Consider the following 16,412-nt stretch of genomic DNA (forward strand, 5'->3'; position numbering starts at 1 on the left):
TCAGGTCTTGAGTTGTGCCCCCCCGTCCTCTTTGCGCCCCCCCCCCGCCGTCACCTTTCTGTGCCCCCCCGTGAACTTTAGGGTCACAGGCAGTTGTTAGGAGTGTCCTTTTGTAGAGAAAAGCACAAGAAGAGTAAGAGCGATGTGCCTGTGTTGCAGTGAAGCTCTGTGGCAGAGGTGAGTGAGACTATAACCCAGGATGGCTCTCTAGGTGCACAGAAACCCATTTGCTTTGCTACATCGGGTTCTGGTACCATTTGGGGTAGCAACTCTGACATGACTTACTTGGGAGTAGGTTCTGGCATCCCTTCTTCTCTCAAGCTGCAATTCAGCAGTGGGCAGGGGGTGGCTGGGGTGCCTATACTGGAACCATAATCAAAACTTAGCATGTGTGGGCAAGAGAGAGCTTACTCTCAAAAACTCCAGAGAGAAAAGAGACCGGTCTGTCATGAATGCTGAGCTCCCACTAGTGGTGTCTTTGGTCTTTTTATTTCGGATTCCTCCAGTCCTTAAAACATTGAACTACTCTGGAGATTGCTGCTGGTAGCTCAGTTCCAGCCTGGGGCAAAAGGGGCTGACCACGATTATCTGTCCCTGTTCTCTGAGGGCAGAGCCTGTGACATCCTGGGAAAGGAGGAGAGTCAGGACTTTCTGGTTCTTGGTGCAAGCTCTGGAGGGAATCAGCCTCTCGGACGATCAGCTGACCTCCACCTGGGCTGTCCTGGCCGCCATTCTGCAACTGGGGAATATCTGCTTTACCTCCTACGAGGTTCACTAATCCTTGGCAGCTTGGGAATAGGCTATTTGTGCTGAACTTGCTGTTATCCCATGTGATGGGACTGGGGACGTTATTCTTGACTGAGATGATATCCTTTGAAGACTATTCTGTCTTCACCTAAAGAATGTTTGACAAAACCCCCAGAAGTTTCTTAGAATGTTCACTTATACGCAAATTCCTGTAAAAAGCAGCTCAGAGTCCTTTCCCTGCAGCCTGTGTTCTGCTGCTCAGCAGTGGCTTGGGGAGCCAGATCACTCTTCAGCCTGTTCTGATGGACTGAACCCAGAAAAACACCTAGTATAAATTTGCTGTACTGATGAGGTGAGCTGAATGAGCTAACTCTTAATGAATCACATTTTAATTATTCCTGGTGCTATTACTAACGGAAGTAAGAAAAACATTTTTAATGTAGTTTTAATCTAACTGCTCCCATTTGTTCCTGAAGACTTGGATAAAGCTGGAAATATGTTAATACTATCTTTTACAATTCATTTCTTTTCACATGCTTCAGCATATCCTGCTTTTCTGTTATTCCCAGCCTGAGTCCAGAATCCACTGAAATTTCTGAAGAGATTCTCCCTGATCCACTCGGCTTTGGATGAGGCCAGGGATAAGAGAAGTGCAGATAATTTTGTAAGCAAAGGCCCTGCAAGGTGTTACTTTTTGAAATTGAGGTTAGGGTAGCATCTAGAGTTCTGGGTCAGGAATTGTTACCCTTGTGGCAGATATACACCCGTGTCTCTGCCCCAATGAGCTTCTGGGGGCTTCCCAGACTTGCAGTAAGTAAATAACAGGCAGAACAGGGGCTTAGAGTGATATGTGCTCATCAAGGCCTGTGAGTTTTATACTTAGGATTCCTGTTAAAATCTGTGTTCTGATGAATGCTGAAAACAATGGAGCATATACAGGTGGGGGTGTGCATCCAAGATTCTTACTGGGAGAGGCAACTAAGCTGCCTCTGGGCAGAAGCAAAATAGGTAATGGCCTCAGGTACACAACAGCCTACACTGCTTGTCTCAGAACCCTGGAAATCCAGGAAAGCTGTTGCTGCTGAAAGAAAGTGAGGGGTCAAAACCTGCTGGGCAGTGTGAAGGGGAAAAGGAGCAGTCCCTCCTAAAAGCAGAAGTCATTGTCCCCTCCACTCCTGATGGCAGCAGGAACAGCAAGCTTCATTCTCTAGGGCTTTCTCCTTGTTCCACCTCTCCAGCTGTCTGCCCCAAGTCAAGGTGTGTGTAAGAGGGGTGTTTGCCTGTCTGGTTGGTGGTCTGAATGGTGCATTAAATCAGACTTTGCCTCTGCAGGTCCACAAGTTTCTTAAACCATGACCAGCTGCATCCAGAGGTGCTGGATTTCTTCTCTCAGAGCCGCCTCAAGGTACTGTAGTGGTTCAGGATGAAGATCTCTATTGCAGACACCTAATGAGCCACTCATTGCCTTCATGTGAGAAGTAGAAAGATCCTGGTAGGTGTCAGGAGAACCTGGAGAAACTGTGAGGAGTTTTGTTCTACTGAAGGACTCTTGGGAATTGAGCAAGTTGTCTTTGCCCACAATTGATGCATTTTATATATAAAACACATAGACTGCCTGAGAATGCAGCTGGGTTCCTGGCCCTGCTAGGGGCAAGGGAGAATGGTCCCCCAGTTTCAGATAGAAGAGTTTGTTCTTTCCATGTCGTTCAGGGAGCTTTGGTCATTTTTTTGTTTTTGCAGGTGGTGTCTTTTCCAGAAGGCTAAAGCTGCCCATAGTCGGCAAAGGGAGATGGGGGCCAGAGGCAAAGGGCTCAGGCCTCCACGCTAGTGTCCAAATTCCAGCAGTCTTTGCAGGACCTCATAGCCAAGCTGAGAAAGTGAGAGATGCTGTTAAGGTGCCATCCCTGCACTAGGCCGATTGCTGCACCCAGAAGTGTGTGAAGTCTTCCCAGGTCAGCACAGAGAGGAGGATAATTAAAGGTTCTTCCTTCTATTTTGCAGGAGCCATGCCTTCTTCATTCAGTGCATCACCCCTAATCCCAAAAAGGTAGGGCAGCGCCCTGAGCTCCTTATGGAGTCCCTCAGTTCCTTGAAGTCCAGTCCTCTCCAGCAGCTGTCCTTTTGCAGCTGGGGTTTGGACTTCTTTGCTTCATTTGATAGCTTGAAACTTTTCTTCCCCTTTCTCTGTCTCTCGCCCTTCCCTGTGGCCATGTGAGCTGACTACATGCCGGAGGATAAGAAGCCAGTGTCAGCTGGACACCAAAGGATGTGTTGGGTTTTGTGTTCCATTGCCCATAGACCATGACAAGATCTAACCCAAGGACAGGACAATAGAAGGAGACCCTTTCTAAACTCTCTACCCTTTGTCTCCTTTCTTTTGTCTTTCTCGATTTCTTGTTTTACACTTTTCTTCTGCCTTATATTCACAGCTATCAAATATCTTTGATGTGGAGTATGTCACTTGTCAGCTGCGGCATTCTGGGATACTGGAGGCCATCCACATTAGAAAGGAGGGATACCCAGTCCATCTTTCATTCCAGAACTTCCTAGCTAGGTACAGTAGTGTACTGGCTTGGGGTTCCCCAGCCACTCAAAGCCTGGATGAACTTGTCAGCACATTGTGATTTGTTCTCCTCTGAGGACTCCAGTTACAGCCCTGGCTTTCATCTTATCAACATCTCCTCTTCCAGGTATGGCCTCCTGGCTGGGCAAGGGCAGAACTGCTTGGAGGAGAGAGAAGGCTGCGCGGCAGTGCTGTCTCATGTGGTGGGGAACCCCTCAGATCTCTATCAGATTGGAGTAACAAAGGTGATGCCTATAGAGAATCCCATCTTAATTGCACAGGCCCAGCCATCTATTCACTGGCTGTCAATGGACAGAGGGCAGCTTGGCTCTCTGCCCAAAGAGAGATTGCGTGCCTTCACCTCCCTTTTGCTTTGCCTCTTGTCTCAAGTATGAAGGAGGGATTTTTAGCATTTCAGATAAAGAAACGGGGGACTCTGGCTCCAGGCTGTTGTAGTAGCATGGCCAACTCTTCTAGACAGAAGAGACACCCAGCATTCCTTGATGGAGATCTGGGCTTCTGCCTTCCCTGCCTTCTAACCTCCATCACTCCTTGATTCCCTGTCCTCCACAAATACATCCATCTCTGTCACCTGCACCTGTGCCTCCTGCCCTCCCCAATTAAGGGAGTGCAGTTTCCATAGCAGGGAGCTTTAAAGGCTCCAAAGAGATAAACCAGCAGCGTTTATTATTGATCAACTCTTAGAGAAGCTGGCTGCTTTCCTTGTGGGTCAGCAGCTGTTCCCTTTTCCCAGGTCTTTCTGAAGGAGAAGGCCAGGCAGCTTCTGGAGAGACAATGGAACTAGAGGTAGAGTTGGGCCATTGTTACCCTGCAAAGGAACCTCTGATGCCTCCTTCGCTGCAGACACCTCCATGTCCTCCAGTTGAAAGTCACAATCATTCAGGCTCGCTTCCAAGGTTACCAGGCAAGGTACAGCCCTTGTCCTTGCCTAGGACATCAAGGTGGGGATGTGCCTGACCAGGACCCTCCTCATGTTGGCTCCTGGCCTGCTCTGCTGGGGGGAATCCTGGTACTGGAATGGTGGGGGAGGGACTTCCCAGCCTGGTTCCCAACACTGAGCAGAGGTTCCAGGGGAAATACAGCTGCTGTCAAAACTGTTATAGTAACTTGCCTGTACTAAGGCTGATATTATGACAGCTAGAGTAAAGGATGTAGGGAAAATACGTGAGAGGACCGGTTTTAACACAGTAAGACCAAATCCAGACCGGCTGGTTTTATTAATGTTCTGTTTGGTCCATACCCTCGAATTGAGTCCACCGTATGCTTAAATTCCGTTGAAGTTTCCTTCATTAGCAATTCTTCTCTTTTCACATCCCTCTAGGAAGTGTTACAGAAGGCTGAAGAAGACTTTGGTGCAATTTAATACCGTGATTTTAATCTCCAGACCTCTGATTCAAAGGAGGAAGCACTACCAGGTAACAACACTCTTCTCAGGACCAGTTGTACTGCAAGAGCTATTTCTGCCCTAGGCAGAGAGAGCTGGTGACTGGGTGAGGCCAGGGCAGGGATGGCTTTAGAAGGTTTCTTGGAAATAATGCAACGAGGTGTCCTTCACTCTCTGGCTGACATAAAGGTAGTCAAAAGAAGGAAGCACAGAGACTGGAGCCTTCTTTCCCTAGACGAAGTTCAGAATTGGCAAAGGTGGTACAAATGCAGCCAATTCGTATGTCTGTGTATGTGAGCTTCTCTAGGTTGCCCCACGCAAGATGTGAGCTTATTCCATCTGTGGCCTCCAGAGCTGCTGTTCTGCTTAAGCTATAAGGAGTCATTCATCTTGCTCTTTTAGTTGTCCAGTTCAATTTCCAGTGTTTTCCTAGATGGTGACTGAAATGCAAGATTTTTTCAGTCTGCAGTGATCCTTCCCTGACCTTACAGCTACCTCAGGCTGCTGAAGTCCTTGGCCTTTTGGAAATCAGTTGGGCCATAGTTGGGGTGAGAACAGGATGGCAGTGGTTTGAGAAGATGGAAAACTGTGTGCAGGAGAGAGCCATGGTTTGTCAAATGGGTTGGATGTATTTTGCACAAGCTATTAAAAAGAAAATTGAAAACAGGAAATCAGACCACTCATCCTTAGGGTAGCAACTAACATCCCTATAGCTGTCAGCTTCACGAGGGAGGGAGGGACGGACCCAGCACAGCTGCTCTCATGACTAGCAAAAGATGGGGCAGAGGGTTAAGGTTAGTGTTGTTGGAAGACTGCAGAGGTTCCTTCTGCCATGCCATGCCCAGAGCAGTGTGTGTTTCTGTTCCTTTTCTTGCTTCTTCCTACTTGGACAGGATCCAGGTTTTCTTTCTCCCAGGTAACCACAACAGCACAGCTCTTTAGAATCTGTTTCTGTTCCTCCAGCGTTTGCTTGCTGAGGTCCCTGTACGTGCAGCAGCAACAATAAAGGTCTCAAAGTTCACCTGCTGCAAAGTTCCTCCTTTCCCCTCGCCCACAGCCCTGCCCTTTGGACTTTAGCATGCCTACTGCCTTTGTCAGCCCAGCCCTCAACCTCCCATCTAGTCACACCATTCTGCAACATAGACAAGAAGGAGACGGACAGACAGAGAACCCTCCTTTTCCATCTTGGAGTAGGAGTCAGGTGAGTGGTGAGGCTGGGGGATGATAGAATGTCTATGATAGAACATAGACAAGAAGGAGACGGAGAGACAGAGAACCCTCCTTTTCCATCTTGGAGTAGGAGTCAGGTGAGTGGTGAGGCTGGGGGATGATAGAATGGATGGGAAAGGGCAGGGCTGCAAGGGAGTTTGGCTTTTGGTATCCCTCCCACCCCATCTAAAGGGGTCCCTCTCCATGGACAAGTTCGTCTGTCCACGTTCAGGCTGCATTAGTATATTCTTTGATGCTGGAGGGGGCAGGTGAATGTTTCTGACAGCTTCTATGTGCTTTTGTCCTGAGACATCAAATACTAGGCAAGGGAGGAAAGGTGTGGCAGGGATGCTGGGTAGGTGGTGAAGGCTCTCCCTGTTGATTTGTGTTGTGCAGGGTGGGTGGTGTTTCAGCAACGCTAGGGGCTTTGCCTGGGCATCCCCTTCTCAATACACCATGTTGAGTCCCAAGAAGGCTCTGCAGCTGTTCTGTCATTTTATCTGCTGGAGCAGGACACCAGCTCCTGCCCATCTGTGGAGTCTGCCCCCAGAAGTAGCTCGAAGTGACCTCATATACATCTCCCCCCCCTCCCCCCATCCCCCTTTCATCTCCATCAGCACGAGTTAGAGGAAAGGAAACGAAGAAGGAAGTCCCTGGCCAGTGGTGACACAGAGAACAGTCCCAACTGAGGAATGGTAAGTTGTCAAACAGTCTGGGAGAGTCTGAGATAAAACAAGCCAGGCTCTCAGGGTGTTCTCCCTCCCCTATGCCTCCTCAGCCCAGGTTTGCTGGGGAACAGCAAACCATCTGGAGAGTGTACAGAGCCCACACGTATGCTGGAAACCTAGCAGCAAGAATGCAGTTTAGCCTGGTATAAAGAGCTTTCTAATACATAACTATCTCATTAGTTCAGCATTTCCCAATCTCTGGGTGTAGTCAGGCATCATAAAGTGGTCCTGAGGCAGCTGTATTTGTTCACAGCACTGGACCTGTTCTTTGGAGCTGGGAGGAAGACTATTTTTGATAATCATGTTCTGTTGTGAAGGGTGGGAATGAGACAGTTCTGCACGAATATATTTATGGAAGATGTTGTAGAGGAAGGGAGGTATTAAAGGCTTCATAACAAATTAACTGCATAGTCTACAGGGTGTTTAACCTGTATCAACTACTATAACACTGCTAACTAATGTCATTATTTGTATGTTTAGACCGGGCATACATTTGCTATGATGTGTGTAGCAAGGAAATCTGAATTGACGTCATCCACAGTTTTGCACAGATCTGTCAGTAACACCAACAGGAATACTTAGCACTGGGTGCTCTTGCAATATCACCTGCTTCCTCAGGTGTGGATTCAGGACTCTGGAATTTCACAGTCCACTTCCTGAATACGCCATTGAAAAGCTAAATTTAAAGTCAAGTATCTTACTATGAGCAAAATCAAACTGATCAAAAAAGGTGTGAATCTATCTTTAGGCATTGCTGAGAGTTTATGTGGAGGGAGATGTCAGAATAGTATGCTGTTGAGTAGAGGCTTTACTATGCAGATCTTAAAAAAAACAAAAAACAAAAAAAAACCCAAACAAAAGCTCAGGCTTTGTGCCTTTGGCTTGGTTTCATAGTGTCTTAATCTGAGTAGTCCTGTCTGAAATACCCTGAACTGACATTATATGCAGACATTCATGCTGATACATTGTGTTGCATTGTCCCATTTACTTCCTACCTTGCACAAACGCATGCATCATGCAAGGTGCAAAACAGTGAAAAATCAAGGCTCATTGGCCAGATTCTCATCTAAATTACCCAGGTACAGATCTGAGCTTCCTTAGGAACCTCCAAAATAGTGGCGTGCATCAAAGATCAGAATCAGATGTCAGAAGTATGCTGTTGAGTAGAGGCTTTACTATGCAGATCTTAAAAAAACAAAAAACAAAAAAAACCCCAAACAAAAGCTCAGGCTTTGTGCCTTTGGCTTGGTTTCATAGTGTCTTAATCTGAGTAGTCCTGTCTGAAATACCCTGAACTGACATTATATGCAGACATTCATGCTGATACATTGTGTTGCATTGTCCCATTTACTTCCTACCTTGCACAAACGCATGCATCATGCAAGGTGCAAAACAGTGAAAAATCAAGGCTCATTGGCCAGATTCTCATCTAAATTACCCAGGTACAGATCTGAGCTTCCTTAGGAACCTCCAAAATAGTGGCGTGCATCAAAGATCAGAATCAGGTCTCTCTTTATTTACGCTGTAGCACTCTTGGATACTGAAAAATAAAAATGAAAGAAAAAGGAGCAGGAGGAAATGGCCCTTACCCTTCACCGCAATCTCTTCTGTACAATATGCCAAACCTGTTAATAATGAGAGATGAGTCAAAGAAAGTCAACTTTCCTGTTACTTCCCCCTGTGGCAGTTCTTCATTTGCTGGCCCATGTCATATTACCTGTGTTAATATGATACTTCCCTACTTGTAATGTTTCTGAATGTTGCATAGGCAGAAATTACTGATTTTGCTCAGATGCTCAGTCCTCGTTCTGGCCAGCTTTTCAAAGGCAACTTTACCCAGTCTCAACAGAACAGCTTAGGGTTTTTATGTTGTTTCACTTTGGCACCCCAGTGACTGACTGACTCGCTCACTCTCTCTGCAGGATGTGGGACTGCTGGAGATCCCTGCAGAGCTTGCTGCCCTCCTGCAGTTAGCTGAAGGTGAGAAATCCTCCCTCCTTCCCTCCCTTTCCTGCACCGTTTTACTTTACTGTTTATTTGCTTGTTTTCTAGCAGTTTAAGTACGTGCTTGTTCTACCTGCTGGCATCTGGGTTGTATTTGATTTATTATTATTGCAGTGTAAATATGATAAAGGCAAATGGTGTTGTCTATATTGTTTCCCAACACGGCAGGGCAGAAAAGCGACTTGGGCCAGTGGGCAGAACACCAGATTAAAATTCAGTATCTTTGTTACCTTTTCAGCTCTTTTGAACTGTGCTGATAGAACTGATGACAGTGATGGTGCAAAACTCTTTGGTCAAAGCTATGTGACGGCAAACTGTTTAATGAACCCGGGTCTCTTGCAGAGCTGAGTATCTGGTGTGTGAGAACTTAAACCCATCTTTTTTTCTACTCAAAAATCTTTAAGGAAATTGAAGGTGAAGAAGTGAAAACTACATTTTTGGCACTTTCAAAAAAAAATTTTTGGGTTTTCATTAAAACTTACTTGTTCAAAAGTAATTATTTCTTTTAAAATAGAAGTAGGCTTCTATTTTGTATGTAACAACTTAAGGATGTAACAATTGAGGGAAACGTTTTGCTTGGGATGGAAAATTTTTTGGTTTGTTTTCAAATCACCAAAATACCACTAACTGAAATAATTTCCCAAGTTGTTGACCTGATCTTGAGCATTGTTATTTGCAGTTTTGTTTCCTCTGTAACTTGTACAATGTATATATTTAAGTTGAAATAGGTTGAGTCAGGATTTGCCTCTTTTTGTTAGATGCTATACCAACATAATGACAGCTGTATCGTCGACCTTCTGTATAGTACAGTAAAAGATACAATCAGGCAGAAGAGTCTTGTGAATTGTGCTGGATTCCCAAATACCCCATACTTCATGGCATTCCTCTGTAGGGACTATCAGCTGGTCTAGTGAGCAATGTTACCTGGAGGAGCTCAGGGGACAAACTGCACTGAAACTGCTGAAGATGAAAGCTGATGGGATGTAAACAGGGAGGAGGAGGAGGAGAGCATCAGGGGACCCATTGGTTTGGAGATAGACGAATGCACAGAAGCTGTGCTGCATTGAGAAATCTCTTCATTTAGGAAGATGTTTGCTCCTCTATTATCCACGATAAATCCCTCATCCAGTGCCTCATTGTGAAGACTTCTCATTTACTTGTTGACTGAACAGTTGTCAGCAGTATCTCTGCATGGGCTCAGCGTTGTAAACTGCCTTGTAAACTCTGCATCACAGAATTGAAATCCCAGGTGCTGACTGCCCTCTGGGTGTTACCCAGGGATAAGAGTCTGAAAGATCAGAGCTGTAAAAGCTCTCTCCTGAAGTTAGGCCTTGTGGTCTCAAGGAAGTGAGGATGTGCCTGCTTGGGGGTTTAGGGCAGCAGGGGTGGCCTGGGTGTCCCTGGAGCCAGGGGGCTGTTACAGGTGCTCAGGCAAGGTTAGATGCATGTTAGCACTGTGAGTTGGATGTGTTCTGGCTGCCTTCCCAACTGCTACAACACAAGACCTCTTTCTCTTGCAGGTCAGTACCGAGCACAGGCCAGCCAGATAGCTGAGGCATTGCCTCCAGAAGTCAAAGTCAAAGATGACCTTTCCCTCCCACCCACCATCAACAGCTATCCTTTCTCCTCCTTCGTTAAGTCACACTTCCAGGTGGGAACTCTTTTTATATCTCTTCATTGCTCTCCCACTGGGGAAAAACACCAGTTCTAGTAACACCAGGAACAAACTGTTTCTGTCCTTTTGTTTCTTTGTAGAAGACAGATTTCCCTGCCCCTGGTCAGCCCCTGCAGCACCCCTTAACCCATCTGGATGCTGAATACCAGGAGAGCGCGCTTGAGATCAACAAACTGGTAAGAGACATCTTTCTTGACCAGGGCCTTATTGAAGAACAGGTGGGCATAAGACAATGTTTTGATGCCATCGTACAACAAGATGCTGGTGGTGGCTACTGTTCTTACAATACATGATGTGTTAGGAGAGCAGAATAAATTGCTCCTTCTAGGCACTGGAGCAGTCTGGCAGAGATCACATGCAGCCCCTTAGGGTTGCTGTGTTCTTGGTGGGGGATAGACCAGCCATAGACCAATGGGATCAAAGTGAATTGCCTGGTGATGTAGCCTCTGAATTTGGCAGGACATGTAGGAATTGGACTGCTAAGCCTTAGTTTCCCAGTATTCCAGATTCAGTAGCAATGACAGTGTAAGGGCGATCTGTCTTCTCAAGCACTTATTCTTATCTGTCGGTCATAAAAAAAGTTTAATTTAACCCAGAGCTCTTCCATGATGTGGTTTATAGTAAACATATTGATTGTATCTCAGGCATACAGTTGCGTCAGTACACAGCAGGGGACAGTGAACTGTTGTATAAAGGCTGGAAAAAGGCAGGGACTTTGTCATCAAGAAAACTACACCTGGAACCACACCCTAATTCTGTAGTGTTTGTGTGAGGGGGATGATGTTGTTTCATCTCTGTGGATGTGAAACATACAGTTCTTCTTAAAAATGGTAATGTTGACTCTCTGAAAATAGAAAGAAACTTCAGATAATTTCTAAGTAAATCTGGTAATCCTTTTGAGAATTACATGTAATTAAAATAAGCCTGTTGGGAAAGGTAATAGCTAAAACCAGTTTCTTGTTTTGTCCTAATGATCCCAATTATAGGAGAGCATAAGCTTCAATAAAATCTTGTGAATTGGGTTGTGTTTAAGCAGACTACTATTATTTTTCCTGAAGATCAAAAATAATTTTTCTCCATTGCTAATCAAAAAAAATAGGGATTTACTACAAAGAATTCCATGAGAACTAAACAACCACCACCTCCTGTTTTTCTCAGTGAATCTCTGACACGCTTACTACCATTAACCATTTTAAGAAGTGGTGTTCTCTGAGAGAAAAAAAACAGGCCATCACTCATAAATGTTCTTTCCAAAGCTGTCCATGACACATTTTAGAAAAATTTTCATCTAATGACATATTGAAGTGTAGAGGCTGAAAGAAATTATTCTGTACCTAAGGGTGAGAAGTACAAATTACAAAAGCATCTAAGATATTGATAGGCATAGCCAAGAAGCTGAATCGTTGCTTAAGTGATTTGGTTGAGATACCACATCTCATACTACTTGGTATAATATTAACTACACCAAAGTCTTTTTAACATTCAGTTGTTAGTGTTTCCTCACATCTGGCTCTCTTCACAAAGATCAGCTAAGCATCAATTTCTTTTACATCTTTTTACAGCTAGGAAGCCTGTGGGCTCAGACACAGTAACAAATACACAAGCAAGTTACTGTAGGCTATCTGAGCCCTGCCAAAGAAGGGGAAGTATTTTGCCCAAGAACAAATTCTAAGTCAGAGGCATAACTAAGAAGAGACTGACGTCGTCCTGACTTTTAGTCAGGGTCCAATCTTTATGAACACTGCGTCCCAAATTCCCCAGAACTTAGGTGATACACAAAACTTGAGAACAGATCCTGATCTCAGTGTTGGCTACTCTTCTTAGGCTCACAAACATCCTGGTGTCTACAACCCAGGTTGTCACCTCACAACACAGTTTGGGACAGAGGGTTACAGCTAGAGCTCTCTTTTTTTTTTTTTTTTTTTTTTTTTTTTTTTTTTTTTTGTCCCCTGGATGTTTCTAGATTTTGCGGTTCATTGGTGACAAGAATCTCCATGGCTGGCAGCAGATACTTCTGGGCAACTACATTGCTGGGAGAGGTTTGAATAACATGGCCCTGCGCAATGAAATCTTCAGTCAGGTAGTTGCACAGACATGGAAGAACGCAGACATGGAGCACAGCCAGCGAGCTTGGGTCCTGATGGCAACTTTGCTGAGCTGCTTTGCCCCTTCACCAGCACTGGAGAAGCCGTTGCTGAAGTAAGGAGGAGGAAAGACCTAGCTACACTTTCATTAAGGTTGAGAGAGATGAGCAGTGTGCTAAAGGCAGTTGCCTTTTCCTAGATTTGTGTCAGATCATGGCATGGAGGGCTACAACGCTGTTTGCCAGCGCAAGATCTTGGCAGCAGCACAGCACACAGAGATGGACTCTACGTTCTCTCGGGCCTACCCTCCCACTCAGCTGGAGTGGACTGCAAACCAGAGGAGAGGGAAGATGGTTCTTGATGTTCATACCTTTAATGGTAATGCGTGCTTCTGCCCTTCTGCTATCTTCTAGTCCCTAAGGACTTCTCCAGTGCAGAAATCAGCAATCAGAAAATACTTCCCTCAGCTGGGTAAAGAGGGATCAGAACACCAATTCCTTCTGGCTGGTACAAGCATGGGGGGATACAAGCATCTGAATCTAGACCCAAAACTCCCAAAGTCTGAGCCTGATGAGCTCAGACCTGCTACTCAGGCTGGGGGATGACATTCTTCTGAGTTTGGGCCCATCTCAACAGAGGACTGTTCTGGTTGTGCATCTGTGGGTCTAGTTTTCCTGTTATCCATTATTGCATAGCCCAGGCAGCAGCAACTGCTGCCTTTGTTACAGGGACTTTCTGCCTTTCTCCCTTCTCAAATATTGGCTTATGCTGCTTCTTGAGTGCTCAGAAGCTCTGTGAATTTAATGGAGAACATCCCTGCTCTGGCTCCTTGGTGAGTGGAGTGGTGGCCCAAGTGAACCAGGACACTGCGAGGGTTTTCAGCTGTCAGGTTGGAAATGCCAACCTGTGCCATCAGTTACTTTGGATGTGAATGTGTTCATGTGGAGCCCTCCATGTGCTTTCAGTCCTCCTGTGGCCCCCCCTCAGGAGTGTGTAAGGCTTTCCAGCTGGGCTCTGCCTGTGTCCTGCAGAGCTTAGGAGTTGCTTTAGGTCCTGCCAGGGAGGCCGTGTGTACCGACTTTCTTTTCTGTGCTAGAGGAGAAGATCTCAGCTGAGGTGGAGTCCTGGATGACTGGGGAGCAGTATGCAGGCTGGCTCCTGAGTGCAAGGTACTGCCAGAGGATGGGAGAAGATCTGGGGGTGTGAAAGAGGCAGTCACTAGTTCTAAGGTTCAGACTGGTCGGGGCTGCAGGCTAGAATTTATATGGTCAGATGTGGAACGGCCACTCCTTACCCACTCCGGCTTGGGCTCTCTCCTTCACCCTTCCATCTGTGTGCATAAACTGTGGGCCTCTTTAGGAACAGAGGAATCACTGGCGTGATCTGTCAGAGCAGCTTCACAGAAAAGATGGGGGTGGAAAAAAAAAAGGACAGATCTTGAGTGATTCTAGCTTTTTTTTTCCTGACCCTGGGCACTTAATAGTTGATTCACACCCTAAATCTTAAGGACTTAAGCCAGGATAGACAAGGCAAGAAGAAACTGAATGTGATGTTTTCCTTTCTCTCCCTTTCCCCTGCCTACCTGGACACCTTTTCTCTCCTTCCTTTCCCTGTTACCAGGGGCTGCGATAAGAAGTCTCGAGGGTGGTCTATCTCTATGTTTACTGGCAACACGTGGCAGGACCTCCTGGGCTGTGACTTTGTACTGGACCTCATTGGAGAGATGGAGGAGGCCAGCAACCTCAGCAGCCCCTCTCAGTCCTCAGCTGAGTACCCCATCACTTCTGAAAGGGAGAGAAGCTTCCTCCAGAACTCTGACCTGGATTCGTAAGTCACCTAATCCTCCTGCCCCATCACTTGCGGCCCTGTCACCCCGTGGCTCATCTTTCTCTCAGCACTGTTCTGTCCTCATCTCATTTTCCTCTTCAACAGGATCCCTCCTGCTCCAGGCATCCGGGCCCCTACCTTCCCACCACCTAGCTTGAGTCCAGAATTCAACAATCTCCATGCAGGTAAGCTCTTGCCCAGGACTGTGGATGGCACTGGGAAGGGCCAGATGGGCCCCAGCCAGGGAATCGGAGCAGAGGGGGAGAGAGGTGATTCTTCTTGATGTAGAGTGAGGAAGGGCTCCACTCCAAAACATGACTGTCTAATAGGAACTGGAGACAGGGGAATGTTCCTTGCCTGCCTTGTCACCAGACTTCTCTCTGCTCTTAGATCCAAGATTCGGAGATGACCTGAGGAGCCCTGTAGGCTTGGATCACTATGTGGATGATCTCTTCAGCACTGTGCTGCATCAAGGCTCCAGAGTATCAGTAAGTCCCTTGATGGTTCCCTCTTACTTTCTCTCTGCAGCTCTCCTGTCCCCATGACTCCCTCAAGCATGCCTCTGCCTATTCACTCTGCCTCTGCTCAGCTCAGATATGCCTTTGGATGGCTCTCCCTCCGTGAAGTCTATCTCTCTGAGCTCAGATAACTGTTTTTACTTGATGCAGGATATGGAGAGCAGGGAGAGTCTGACTGGACGCATGAAAGGAGGTGGGAAGATTGGACCCACACAGAGAGGGATCTTTCCTTCTGCAGGTCTGTAAGGGGATGGGGAGAGCTGGGAACACCTGTGGGGCTACATAAGCTTTAGTGAGCACAGGTCAGGGAGTCTCTTAAATGCTAATTATTGCATGGGCTCAACTGATTAATGAAGAGCATTGGTTTTTAGCATAGGTCATCAGAAGCTGTACTCCTCACTCCCAGGTGCTGGGAGGCAGATGCTTTGGGGAAGGTGCTAGCTAAGGGTACCACCTTTGTTCTGCTTTTAATTTCTCTCTCGAGTTGGTCTTGGGGTCAAGGCAACAGGTAGCTTGCTTCTGACCCAGGCCACCTCTTCCCTAGGCCAATACTCGTAAGTTCTGTATTCACCTTCTATTCATCTTGTGCTTTCACGAAATAGTTGCTGCTTTTCTCAGGGGAGGGGTTTAATCTTTCTTATTGCTTCCTTACAGACTTTCCCATCATCTCTAGCTATTCCTTAGGTTAGTATGTCTGAGCCCTGTAGACGTTTGGTTTGTGTGTTTGGTTTCTAAATAGTTGCTGCTTTTCTCAGGGGAGGGGGTTTAATCTTTCTTATTGCTTCCTTACAGACTTTCCCATCATCTCTAGCTATTCCTTAGGTTAGTATGTCTGAGCCCTGTAGACGTTTGGTTTGTGTGTTTGGTTTCTTTTTCTCATTTCTGTGGAGCTGACACTCAGGTATTTTCAGTAGGGTGGAGTCAAACACCAATATATTAATGGCACTGAGAAATCTGCATGTGTAGGAACACACCCAGCTGTTTCAGAAAGGTGGGGAATGTCCTGTTCAGATTGTTACTGAAGCTGGGACTGTTTTTGGCTATTGTAGAGGCTCTGGGGCATGACAAGCCCTATTACAGATCACTGGCCTGAGGCCAGTTTGTCACTCATGTGGCCACTTACATCAGTGAGGAATGTGAGGATCTCTGTGGGCCATTCTCACTGGTGGGGGCATCATGATTCAGTAGGCCTGTGCTGTGTGCTGACTCACTCCTAGCTGAGACTGATCTCCATGCCCATTGCTCTGCTGGCTTTGTCCTCAGTGGGATTGCTGTTTTGTGGCTGTTTTGTGGCCTCATGTTCGGCTACAACAACCCCATGCAGCGCTACAGGCTTGGGGAAGAGTGGCTGGAAAGCTGCCTGGCGGAAAAGGACCTGGGGGTGTTGGTCGACAGCCGGCTGAACATGAGCCGGCAGTGTGCCCAGGCGGCCAAGAAGGCCAATGGCATCCTGGCCTGTATCAGAAATAGCGTGGCCAGCAGGAGCAGGGCAGTGATCGTGCCCCTGTACTCGGCACTGGTGAGGCCGCACCTCGAATACTGTGTTCAGTTTTGGGCCCCTCACTACAAGAAGGACGTTGAGGTGCTGGAGCGTGTCCAGAGAAGGGCAACGAGGCTGGTGAAGGGTCTGGAGAACAAGTCCTGTGAGGAGC

The 16,412-nt window shown here is 46.6% G+C and overlaps 1 protein-coding gene across 1 annotated transcript in view; it reads left to right on the forward strand.

The window, feature by feature from the left end:
- Window positions 1-16,412, forward strand: part of MYO15B (myosin XVB) — a 43,789-nt gene that overhangs the window by 9,825 nt on the left and 17,552 nt on the right. Inside the window, 23 exon segments of the mRNA XM_019472105.1 lie at window positions 607-657; window positions 659-769; window positions 1,799-2,004; window positions 2,080-2,157; window positions 2,488-2,564; window positions 2,567-2,624; window positions 2,749-2,794; window positions 3,177-3,301; window positions 3,438-3,555; window positions 4,065-4,239; window positions 4,242-4,272; window positions 4,653-4,746; window positions 6,542-6,619; window positions 8,575-8,632; window positions 10,177-10,307; window positions 10,412-10,507; window positions 12,295-12,530; window positions 12,615-12,793; window positions 13,512-13,584; window positions 14,036-14,242; window positions 14,348-14,427; window positions 14,633-14,730; window positions 14,911-14,998. Of these exon segments, the coding sequence (XP_019327650.1) occupies window positions 607-657; window positions 659-769; window positions 1,799-2,004; window positions 2,080-2,157; window positions 2,488-2,564; window positions 2,567-2,624; window positions 2,749-2,794; window positions 3,177-3,301; window positions 3,438-3,555; window positions 4,065-4,239; window positions 4,242-4,272; window positions 4,653-4,746; window positions 6,542-6,619; window positions 8,575-8,632; window positions 10,177-10,307; window positions 10,412-10,507; window positions 12,295-12,530; window positions 12,615-12,793; window positions 13,512-13,584; window positions 14,036-14,242; window positions 14,348-14,427; window positions 14,633-14,730; window positions 14,911-14,998 (2,494 nt within the window).

This window comes from Aptenodytes forsteri, unplaced genomic scaffold, assembly GCF_000699145.1.
Source record: "Aptenodytes forsteri isolate BGI_AS27 unplaced genomic scaffold, ASM69914v1 Scaffold243, whole genome shotgun sequence".
Classification (NCBI taxonomy): domain Eukaryota; kingdom Metazoa; phylum Chordata; class Aves; order Sphenisciformes; family Spheniscidae; genus Aptenodytes; species Aptenodytes forsteri.